At 35.4% G+C, this 12,567-nt stretch overlaps 1 protein-coding gene across 1 annotated transcript; it reads right to left on the bottom strand.

Annotated features, from left to right (window-relative positions):
• Positions 1-1,171: 1,171 nt before the first annotated feature.
• LOC115927663 (netrin receptor UNC5B-like) lies at positions 1,172-11,485 on the bottom strand. Its single transcript, XM_030993810.1, has 6 exons — positions 11,455-11,485; positions 4,443-4,574; positions 3,640-3,870; positions 1,917-2,143; positions 1,234-1,365; positions 1,172-1,198 (listed from the first exon to the last, which is right to left on the bottom strand). Exons 1-6 carry the CDS (start codon positions 11,483-11,485, stop codon positions 1,172-1,174), a joined length of 780 nt encoding a protein of 259 aa, XP_030849670.1.
• Positions 11,486-12,567: the final 1,082 nt, after the last annotated feature.

Genomic DNA, 12,567 nt, shown 5'->3' with positions numbered 1-12,567 from the left:
TTTGCAGCTAAAAGGATTAGAAAAGAAAGAAAATAAGTGAATTTCACTCTTGCCATTAGGATGTTTCGTCTACATTTTATTTCATGCGTAGTTTCATTTTCACATAATAAAACTAACACACATTTAAAAAACAATCTCTACAATGGCCATGATGGCGGGAACTAGGTACTTTATACACCATGATCGACGATCGGAATTGTATACAAATAATAGTTGCCAATATAAACTTGTAAATATACCATTTTTTTTAAAAGCTTACAGAGAATAATATATCAAAAATGAAAACAAAATTAAGAGACTTTGGTTGAAACATTCATGAAGCAAAAATGTAATATTTAAATTTAGTAAAAATACATGCAAAAAGGTTTTACCTTGTATCACGGTTCTGAACTGAAGAGACGCCCTGTTAACATCTATCTTGTTTTTGTCTCCTTGGAAGAGTTCAACGGCCATGTTTAATTCGTTCTCAGGTTTCTGGCTGTAGTCTAGCTCCACAAAGAGGGCGTTTCTCTCTAACTGTAGAACATTGTCTTGGCTGATTGTCTATAAAGGTATTATAGCAATATAAATAAGGGGCGTACGCAGGGGGGTTTTGGGGGTTCAAACCCCCCCTTTGGTATTTTTATGTATGTAAACCCCCCCCCCCCCCTAAAAAAACCTAAAACCCCCCCCCCCTTTTTTTTTTTTTTTTTTTTTTTTTATTTAAAAAAAAAAAAAAAAAAAAAAATTATACTCACGGCTAACCTAAATTAGGTGACCTTACCCCCCCCCCCCCAACGACAAAAAATGTCAAATTATGAAATTTCGAGACCAAAAAAAAAAAAAATGTGTCCGCTTTCTCCCCCCCCCCCCCCCCCCCCCCCCCCCCCCGACGCTAACGACGCTTTTAATGATATGCAGAACTGTGCTTGTTCAGTTTTGGTTTGTATATATATCTCCAGATTTATAGAACAGTTTATTACCATTTTTGTGTTTCCGTCACACACACACACACAGATGCATATAAATGCGTTAAGTTGTGTTGCGGCCATTTAATCAACACTTAACTAAGTCTATTGACTATTGGCGGGGGAAAAAAGGATATTCATGGAGTTACAGTATTTGTCATTTATACTGGGCCAGACATTTCTTTGAAGAAAAAAAATTACGATAACCCCTGTGTATTCCCTGTTTAGAACGGGCTGCCCGAACACCCAACCTGTCCGGACAAACAACAATTTGGTATACACTTGCCTTCTTGAATTCTCGACGTTTCTTATCTTTGATGACAATCTGTAGGTCCGTCCCCGTTGGCCTAACCAGCAGTTCACACTCTTGAGTCATGGGCTTTCTGAACCCATACAAGGTTTCCTCCTTCTGGATACGCTAAAATATGACAAATAAACGAAGTTATTGGTTAGAAACTACTGTGAGATATTCAAGTGGGCATTCTTTAGTAGGTCCCCAGGAAAGAAACATCCGTGAATTTGATTATTTCATTCAAGCAGTCCCTTGCACAATATTACAATATAAATAAAGACAAAAGAAAGAAAAGATACATTCTTTTTGTTCATAGCCTATACCATATTTGTATACAAATAAACTATTACCCCGGTCATTGGATTCAATATTTGAATAAACTACAACACTCATGTTGGCATTTTTCCGTCCGTCCTCAGGAAAGAACCATCCATTAATTTGAATATTTTAGTTAAGCAGTCGGTTGCACAATATTACAAAAGAAATCATTCATATTTAGTAGTACATTGTAGATCAGTTGCTACTATGCAGATCTATTGTATGATGCACATTTTCTTCGATATAAATGTATTCATCTGCTTCCTAATCTGTACATAATGTTGTGTTAAGTTTTTCTTTTGAATAAAACAAAAATATTACAAAAGAAGGGTATTTTATATATTTTTTTGTCTCCTCACCTCACTGTGGCCTTCCGTCAGGTCATAGATGGAGCATCGGACGATGGGTCTTCTTGTTCTAGGCATCTCAATAGGCACGAAGGGAAGACATCCGACTTTCTTTCCATGAATGAAATTCGATTTGATGCGTATCCAGCAGTCTGCGAATTGCTTCACGTAGATGTTGATCCTGTCTCTGAAGAACTCGCAACCGGGTGGAACAAGTTTTGTCCTCGTGATGTTTTGATCTGCAGCAAAAGTAATGAATAATTGAAGAGCTTAATTCCAAAAGGAGCTAAGTCCACTTGTGATGAGAGTTGAGTTATTAATATCAGGAGATTGTTCACTTAAGTACCCGTCTTTCAACACAATTATTTACCTACATTTTTTTTTTTTTTGGGGGGGGGGGGGAAATTATGAGAAAATGCACCTTCTAATATTACTTTTCCGTAGACGCCTGTACACATTCTGGTAAACAAATTCTTTTTTCTCCGAAGTTACAAAAAAGGATTTAGCTCCTTTTGGATTTAAACTCTTCAGATTAAAGAATTATTTACCAGTTCTCAATCTGTCTGCATTTACAGGGGGTAATAAAAACATTGTCTATTAAAAGTTTGTTAACTCAATTTCATGTTATCCATTCCAAGCACGAAAAGAAATCATAACTGCAATGGTCTAAAGGATCATTACTGTAACAAAGTAAAGAAAGGAATACGGTTATTGAAATCGATTAATCTAGCTCCAAGTTGCTAAACGGCATTGGTTCTAAGCTTTGGTTAAAAGTTAGAGTAACTCTCAACTTTGTACTGGTGTGTTTATGTTGTATCATGTTTATATAATATGCTTATCTTATTATGCATTATGAGCGAGTAACTTAATTTCTTAAATTTTCTGAGCAATGTCTTGTCTCATATTTGGAAAAAATTATCAAATGTACATAAAGAAAATATAAATGTCGAATTAATCATATCAATACAAATTTAAAGAATATGTATGTTTGAGAATACGATATAGAAATCAACAAATCAATTATCAATGTTTACTTTAAAAAGCGTTAGCATAGCATTACCAATATTAATGTAGCTGAACAAGCTGTAAAAAGGTAAGAAATACGGAGCCTAAAATGCAAGATGCATAATACTTTTGAAAATTGTTATTCTACCATCATAAAGCTAGAACATATTCGTTATCATATAACCTGATAAATACAAAGAATGCGTTGAATAGACTTAAAGATAAACTCCAGTTCTGGTAAAAAAAGAAGGAAATAAATTCTCACAGAATCAAACGAAACTTACATTGAATGTTCAAGATTACAAATAAATGTCATGTGCCAAACGATATTGGAAGAAAATGTATACTGGCTGAGTAATGAACATAGAAAGAAAAGGAAATCAAGGTAGTACTAGCCCCGACACCATGTGTGTTGTCCCATATAAAGCTTCCTGTGTACAGTGCTTGTTACTTTACCAAGACTCGGTCAAATTTATTATGATTTTGATGACTCCAGAACCTTGCAGTGCACACCAATACTTACATGCTACATGATCAACTGTTTCTGATCCTTTCCACACCTTTTCTTTCACAATGCAATCGCATTACCAGTACTAAAGTTTATCTTTAATGTTACCTAAACTTTCATTCAGATACGTCACATAGGAACTTTTGATTCATCACTGTTCACTTTCATCTCAGGGCAAGTGTAATTATGTTGTTTATCCTCAGAGATTACAGAGAACTATACCTCCGGATCCTCGCTGACTGTCCTCTCGAGTGTAAAGCAACAGTTCGCCCTCTCCCGACAGAATTTGTTCAGTCAGCTCAGCGCAGTGGGTAAGTGTGAGTTGTACAGGGTCTCGAAAGGTCAGACCGGAAGGAAAACATCTGACGCTAGGGCATAGTGATACTTCGTCTTTTGATGTGAATTCTTCCGGAAGTTCCTCTCCAAGAAGCTGGACTTTGATGTCTCTGTTACCTGCAGGGAATTTTGGCGAGGGTAAAACAATGTCTTTTTACATATTGTTAATAACAAAAACTCAACTAAAAGCCCACTTTCTCAGTCAGGAATCACAAAGACCTTCGATAAGTAAATATCAGGCGATTTGAATAACTTTAATTGATGATTGTTACCAGTACTACATTGATGTAATCCAAACATTATTTCATTACAAAATTTGCCCTTGACTAAATCTCTCGAACTCCTTTCTCATCATGTTTGCATAATTATGTAGGCCTACGTCGATTACATTTCCATGGATGAGGCAGTTTCGAGTAATTGAACAAGAATTAACAAAATATACAAAAACATTTACAACAAAATTGAAAAATGGATAAATAAATGAATAAATATTTTTTTTTTAATCGAATAAACATTCGTGAATATATTAACAAATAAATCATTAAATCAAACAATCGACAGCAAAAAAGGCAAAATATATGAAATAAATATAACTTTTAACTTTTCCAAAGTTTAACGGACATTTCTTGAAATGTTATATAGATCTAGAAACAAAATAACAAATATTCAACATTAATGTTAAATTATACCTGTCAAGGCACCTGATGGAATGTTCAAAGTGACCCCGTGACCTTTGACCCTCAGGATACCTCCCTTACTCCCGATGGTTTTCCTAGCATACGGTTCATCTGAAGATGGAGACTTTCTCAGATGTTGTTCCACTAGATTTGTTTATAAAGTATAAATACAAAATTATAAACAATACACGTTTTTAGAGTAACATTGTACGTTGAAAAAGATTAGGCTTATTTTCTTTAAAATATGACGGAGCTAAGAATGTCTGACAACAAATATTGTTGTTTTAACGTATTCAGAGTTCAAATTAAGATTATTTGTTTTTAAATTTCTTTAATAACTCAATTAAGATTTAAAAATAAATGATCACACTCGTTTTGAAAAGACATCCACCTTTCCAAATAGCTAAGTTCAAAATGACAAGGTAAATTTAGCTATTGATTTGGATCAACCGCAAGTTCTCTAATTTATAGCAAGTTTGCAGTCTTATGCCTATTTCATTTTATTTCATTTGATTTATTTCATTCTTCAAAAAACATTAAAACATACAAACATGATATACAGATAAAGATCGATAACACCAAAAATACAAAGGGAAGGAGCAAACAGAATTGTATGGTAATGCGGGGTTAACAAAAAGGGCAATTAGCCTTATGAACGTCAACCCCTTAATCATATGTATTAACATAGTTGCGCCTGATTTCAATAGCAATTAAATTGCGATTTTTGTTTATAAGACGCGGCTCTAGAAAAAACCAATAATAACATTGACAGATCGTCTATGTAAGTAAAATAAAATTTCAAATGAAAGAAATGACTACTGAGAAAAGTTTGAATGTAACAGGCATATCAAAAAGATTTTTTAAAAATATCAATGGTTTGTTTTCATGAACTTTGTGTCAGCGATTTTACCTATATTATTGAATGAATAAATACCTCTTTCCACTTAAGGCAATAAGGTTTGATTTAATTTTCTTCCATGTATTTACAACAAAATTGCAACGCTATTTTTTTCCGTGTTATCACTTTGAATTGTATTCGATTTTTATTTATTGGTTTGGTTTTATAAAGAGTCTCCAGCAGGGCAGATTGCGACGGTCACTCTACACGGTAAAACAAATCTACCGGGTCATTTCAAATCATATAAAAGATTGACGATAGTATTTGAGAAGAAAAACAAATCATTCGAGGCTTCGAACCTACTTATCGTAAATATAGTTGTGGTACAAATTCAATACTCCGTTTTAAGAACTTGCCCTCCGTTATTTTAAAGTTATATATTATACAGTGAAGTATCAAGATGCCCATTATTATAACATGTATACAAATAATATATCTTACCGTCTTTATTGATTAGTCCACGATCAAAGTCACAAGTCAAACAGAAGAAAAAATGGTTATAAATGATGTTGTATAACATTCGTAAATGCGCATACATGATTTGGTTTTGAATACAAATGAGAAATACATATACAAATATAGATAACTGTAGAGTACATGTTCACCTTATGATTGTAACTCCCATTATTTGTAACGTTACACTTATGTATTTATTTATATTGCAGGTACTGAATGCCTCTTTAAAGTCCTTTTTTTAGTAAAATTTAATAGTCACAGCGGCTTTTTTGAGATGCGCTTGGTAATGTGAACGTGCTATAAGCATATATCTAAATCTTCGGATGTACTATGGTACATGATATTATTTACTTGATGCAGTATGTGTCATATTATTACAAGAAGAAAAAAAAGTTGTTCTGCTGTACATAATATTCCTTCTGTTTTGCTATATACACTGCATTGTAAATTGATTGATGTGACATATATGATAATACACCGAATATTGATTTGTTACATGTAAATTGATTTATATGTTTATAAACAGATTATTGATGTACATTAATGAAGTTTGATAAATACAATACAATACAAATGCAGAAGCCAAGATGATTGAAAAGTATATTAGCATGATTGAAAACAGTTTAATACTTACTTCCTTAATGTTGTTTATCGTGAAAGAAAATAACAAGAGATGTTGATTAGTAATAGGTTGAAGGATTTACTATATAACGGCTATATCACAGATCTGAGGAGAAAATACATTAAAGCCCCACTGCACTACGTTTAACTAATTGCGCCCTCTATATAACAAACAATGCCTAAGTGGTGACCGTTGGTCCCCCATGGTCCCCTTTTCTTATGTTAATTGAGAGCTGATTTGATGAGAAAACCACCTGTCAGTGCCTAGCAGGGAGGTCTAATCCCTCCTGGCCAAACTAGTGCAGATAGACTTTAAGTTACACAAACTGTTTTATGTACTCGGATACAGAATATAGCCATAGGCTATATGTTCTAATTTCTGGTAGGTCACCAAGTTAAATATGTGAGAAAAGGCATCACTGAAATATCTTTACGGAAACCATCATTATTATTTTTTTTGCATTACAGGTACCCCCTAAACAATATATATATATTATGGGTCTAAATAACGTCGCCATTACAAGTTATCGTCATTGATAACACAATCAGCTTGTGTAAATCCTGAAAAACTATGCCTAGATGTTGGTATACGCAAATAAATGATGAAGGTCACATATTAATCATATTTGTTTCATATCCTCGAAGCATATTTGTCAAGGGGCAACAAGAAGGTCACACAATTTAAACAAAATTTTATTAATAAGTAATATACTTAAGGATAGTATAACAAGTAGAAAGAAAGAGGAAGACAGAAAAAAATGACTATCAACACTTACCCACTATATGTTCAGCAAGATGGGCAGGGGAGGTGAAGGGGAGAATACAAAATATTTAAGTATGTTGATTGCGATATTTATTTCAGAAGATACTATTTTTTATGAATTGTTGATGGGCCCAATAAAGACAACATTCGTGCTTATCACGGGGTTCTATCCCCTATGTGGCTAAGTAATTAAATACATAAAAATATGAATGAATAGATAAGTACATACATAAACAAATACATTAATGAATAAGTAAATGAATAAAATTGATACAAAAGTAGATTAAATAAAACAACTTGTGATACACACATAAAACGCTCGTGTCTTGTGGCAGGTCGAACGATGACAAACAGAACAATTTATACATTTAATAAGTACAATACAACATATTATATGGACTCAAATAAATTTTTCTTTTTCTCTCACAAGGATGCCAGCACTAGAAATATTTCCAGATTAAAAGGATAGACTGTATTAGTGTTCTAAATAACACGAACAACTGATTTTAGCATAATTAGAATAACAAGTTTTAAAACTAAATAAAGTTACACTCACTGTTGTTATTGTGTGTATTCCGATGGTGTTATAGGCTGAATTATAAAGATGAAAGAAAATAAAACATGACAAATCGAAATGGCGAGTGATTATAATGTCTATTAAATGAATTGAAAACGAAGAAACAAAGACAAGAACAAAAAAAATTGATTCGGTCCCTAAAACCTCGAATACATTAACACCACAATTTGCCGACGGAGATATTGATCCTTTATGCTTATTAGTCAATGTTGGCACTAAATACAATTCTGTTATGCATCTGTTTTACAAAAAGGATTTTAACCTATCTTATCAAGCCAAACATCTACGCAACAAGTTCAATATGCACCCAGTATAAACATACTACTGAGAAGAAAAAAAAGGATGAATGAAAAACTTACTTTATATATCACACTAAATTATTGCCTTCATATTGCTCCATTTGCAAACATGTAGAAACGCTTCAGCTGAAATTTCTATTGCTGAGATCACTTTAGGAGACCACAAGTAAATAGTGTTGTCAATTTGCCGAGTGTGTTCCGATAATGATCCGTTTCAAAGAGGATACAAAAACTAATAACTAGCTGCTTGTAATTAGTATTTCTGAGGTGAATGCTTACTCATGTTTACATTATAAAACATTAACAGGTTTTGATCAAGAATTTGTCGGCTACTGCTATTTGAATGAAGAAGAGTGTTGCCGTTTTGCCGAGTAAAATTATATTCAATACGAAAATTAATCTATATCCAATTAATTAGCTGTCTGTTATGGCTATTTATGAGCGTAAAATGCATGATTTGTTTACACTGTGATATTAAAAGATTATGTTAGAGGCGTTGCCAACTATCGCAGCTCAAAGTCAAATGAATAACCTTTGCCCCCTTAATCGGCTAGTTTACATCTCATATTATCACTAGTTTCTGCCGGGCTGAAATGTTATCAATATTCGTACTAGCCCTTGTCTCAAGTCATATTCCGTTATCTCATTTTTAATTGCACGTACTCTCATGCATCTTAAACTTTGCCTCGTTAAGGCGAACGAACAGGAATGATTATCATTGTTGTGTACCGTAAGACAATGCAAAACATTATAATATTGTACGGACACGGGTATCAGTGGCAAAGCACGTCTTTTGATACAACTCTCCCTTGCTTTCAAAAAACACAAAACACAACAAACAAACCAAAAGGGGCAACAACAACAGCAACAAGATAATTAAATGGGTAATTTACAATCCTTCGATAAACATGTACCTAAATTTACAAATTTTCCCCACATAATGTTACTATTAAACTCATCTTAAAATTCATTATTAAGAACCACGTTGGTATATTTACTGAGAAACACATCGGCAATGACCCCTACTTGGATTCCAGCATTCCAATATGTGGATAATAAACTTCCTACCTGATTTTGTCGTAACCAACTGTAAGATACCTTTACTCCCTATTTTTCTTCTTCTTCTGTCTATGATTGACCCTTGCTCCTCACTTTCTCCCTATTCATCCTCCACCCCATCTCTCTTTCTCTATGTCTCTCTCTGTCTCTTTATCTGTCTCTCTGTCTCTCACTCTGTCTCTATATTGGTCTATTCTCCCCCCCCCCCTTCCCTCATTCTCTCCCTCTCTCTCTCTCTTTCTCTATATCGTCACTCTTTTTCTTGCCTCTGCTCGACTCTCCTGGGTTTTGTCTCGCTATTGGTATGCACTTTGTCCCTCCTTTCTCCCTCCCACTCTCTCACCCTCTCTCAAATACATCCCTCCCACCGCAACATATAACACCCCCCTCCCTCTTTCTCTCTCTCTCTCTCGTCACTCTCATCCTCGCCTCGATATTCTCGACTCTGCTGCTTTTCTTCTTGGTATTTGTGCGCACCCCCCTCTTTCTCTCTTCCACTTCCTTTCTTCCTCACAATCATAAGCACAAGCACACACACACACACACACACACACACACACGTACTACCACACAACCATTAACCATCAACGCACACACACCCACCTACACAATACGCACCAACCCGCACACGCTCTCGCACACAGAGCCCACATAATATACTACTTAGCTTTTATATAGCGCTTAATACAATGTCTCTAAGCGCTTTAGAAATATACTATTACCCCGGACATTAGATTCAGTGCTTACCCGCACATAATGTGTGCACATTCTCCACTCCCTGGGGAGCATTCCAGCCAGGCGTTACATGACCAACAATGACGGCCGCATCCTACTGGGTACCCATTTAATACCTAGGTGGAGAGTAGCAAGTGCAGGTTAATATCTTGCCAAAGGATATTATTGCCGTGTTGGGATTCGAACCCTCGAACTTCGCATTTCTAGTCAAGCGCCTTTAAACACTCGACCACGACACTCCCTATATACCGTCAACAAACACCCACAAATTATGTGGGCCTATTACATATCTAAATATACCACAGCTCAGACAACAGTTTTAAAAAGGCATGAAAAAGCAGTAGACGGCAAATAAGTGACCAATGTAATCATTTCGTGCTTTTCTTTTACATGCTCAATAGTGATAAGGAGAACAAATATTTTCAATATAAACATCTAGTTTCTGTAAGGTTCCGCCTTAATATCCGGAATCGTAGTGGTATTTCCCCCTTTGGATGAGGCAAATCTTCTAGTTGCAAAGCGGAGTCAGACACAATCTATCCCAGCACGTTGCTGGTTGTTTTATACATAGCTGGCTGGACATATGACGCAGCTTGAATCGCATCTGAGTGATTACCAGGTCGTTATACGCTTTACAAGATTTACGTTACCCCAATAGACGGATTTTCAACACAAGGAAATCAGAACACATCTGAATTTTAATTGTGAGACAAGGAGGAAACTTTGTGTTCTCGAGTCTTGGCAAGGGCTTTTGCCGGGGCTATTTTCGATGATTGAAGTATAGTTTGCAAAAAGTTTTCCTTCTGTCTAGGACGACCAGCGAAGGTATAGCCATGACTTAAATTTAGTAATTTGTCTTCACTAGGAGAGAAATACTAAAACATCACCAGTGGTTCAAAATTAAGCTTGGCCGAAACTTTCGTCTTGTTGGATAGTTTCATATAGGAAAACCCCCATTTTATAATCATGATAAATTAAATTTAAGACTAAATTTTGTGAAAAAGGAAACACTACTCCTGAATATGACAGGACTATTTCATCTTGCCTCGCTGATGTTCCCTAATTTCGATGAGTCCTTTTTGTTCATCTATGGATGATGTTGGCTCAACTTTATGTCTTCAGTGTTTTCAAGGTCCTGATCTTCACTAGACCAGCTAGATTAATGGACGCGCGATGCTGACCTAATATTGCATCTTCGTATCATGATTGGAGTTTGTGTACATAAAAAGAAAGAGGCCTATACCATCTAGTCCTCATTTAGGATTCACTAAATAGCCAAATGTGGAACCGTAAGCTTTTAATACCTGAAACACTGTCAATTACCAAACAAAATTAATAACGGCAGATCTTGTACCTAATCGAACCAAACCGTTGCAAATAGACTGATATTGCTACATGTTACAAAGGTGCGATTGGATTGTTTAGAAGATTCTTTTCGGAGCCTGCAACTTAATTTAGAGGCCTTTCTAGCGTGGATTTAGTATTGAAGACACTCCAGTACAGAGAATTCCTAATGGACTTGAAATGATGTATAGAGCAGAGGGCTCAACTAATCACTGAAAAACTTATTTTGCCTGTTTACTAGTGTGTTCACCTACATATTATGGCGTCCTTACTAAGTTGGAGGAATTCCTTTGCTGGACTCATGCTAGTATTGTTTTACAGAGTTGCTACAAGTAATGGTAAGTAACAAAAATGCACATTATTATCTATACGCAACGATGTGCCTTATAAATAACCTCCATTTATTTAAAAAGTATACTTGAATAGGAGAAATACAATAAGCTATACTGTACAACATAAGGAAAAAACACCCCCCCCCAAAAAAAAAAAAAAAAAAAAACATAGTATTTTTTTTTTAAAAGTCTATATTAGTCTAGGCTATACATATTACATATCCGAATATTTTTTTTGCGTAACGTAATTTTATACTAGCCTAAGTATCACATAAAGAGAGAATTTAATAAGCTTAGACACTTTTGACTGTTAAAAGCTCAAAAGTTAAAGCTCGAACCCGAATGTCAAGTTTGTGACATTTCTTTTGAAAAGAAATATCAGAATGTTCTGATTACATTTTAACTGTTTGACAATTCTAGGACATAACATTGGTGTCGGTATTTAATTCAGACTACCGCAGTGCTGTTGTGGAATGTTACAAGTCCATAGTGTTTCTTATAACACATGGTATGACGAAGGTCGCTTCTCTCATTAAGCCAATTTCGTAATGTATTTCAAATACATCTCTTTGTATTCCCTCGATAGATATTATTCATGCATCTGAATAATTGTATGACAGTATGCAAAATTACATGCATTACGCGTTGTTATGCCTGGATTAAATTTGCCCCCGGGCGCCGTATGATAAATTAGTCTACGATTTTTCATAGACATCGTAGGAGGCTACGGGCTACGATGTTTGTGTTTACATTATCTACGAGCATCGTGCCATTTATTGTATTGGCCCTCGGGGGCAGGCTGGGGCAAATCCGTACAGAGGCTGCTCGGAGATTGTACGGAAATCGTGCAATTTGCATGCAGTAGCCGTGCAGTCTCCCCAGCCTCCGCACGGAAATCATACGGAGCCCGTGCAGCTTCCGTGCAAAGGTTGCGCGGAGAAGGCGCGGTGACCGTACAGCAACCTTGCGATAGCTATGTAATTGCCGTGCGAATTCCCCATGAGTCTACAATCTCCGTACGATTTTCTTTGCCCCCATGTTCACCGAAAAATC

Source organism: Strongylocentrotus purpuratus, unplaced genomic scaffold (assembly GCF_000002235.5).
Source record: "Strongylocentrotus purpuratus isolate Spur 01 unplaced genomic scaffold, Spur_5.0 spur5_scaffold_20, whole genome shotgun sequence".
Taxonomy (NCBI): Eukaryota; Metazoa; Echinodermata; class Echinoidea; order Camarodonta; family Strongylocentrotidae; genus Strongylocentrotus; species Strongylocentrotus purpuratus.
The sequence above is the reverse complement of the archived record's forward strand: the minus strand, read 5'-3'. Positions and strand labels throughout refer to the sequence as shown.

What these genes read in the sequence shown, in the direction of transcription:
- LOC115927663 (XM_030993810.1), bottom strand. Translation starts at nt 11,485, where the DNA reads ATGAGTCCAGCAAAGGAATTCCTCCAACTTA. An exon ending in TCCATCAGGTGCCTTGACAG is followed by an intron (nt 3,871 to 4,442) that starts GTATAATTTAAC and finishes AATTCCCTGCAG; the next exon opens with GTAACAGAGACATCAAAGTC. An exon ending in TGACGGAAGGCCACAGTGAG is followed by an intron (nt 1,366 to 1,916) that starts GTGAGGAGACAA and finishes GTCATATTTTAG; the next exon opens with CGTATCCAGAAGGAGGAAAC.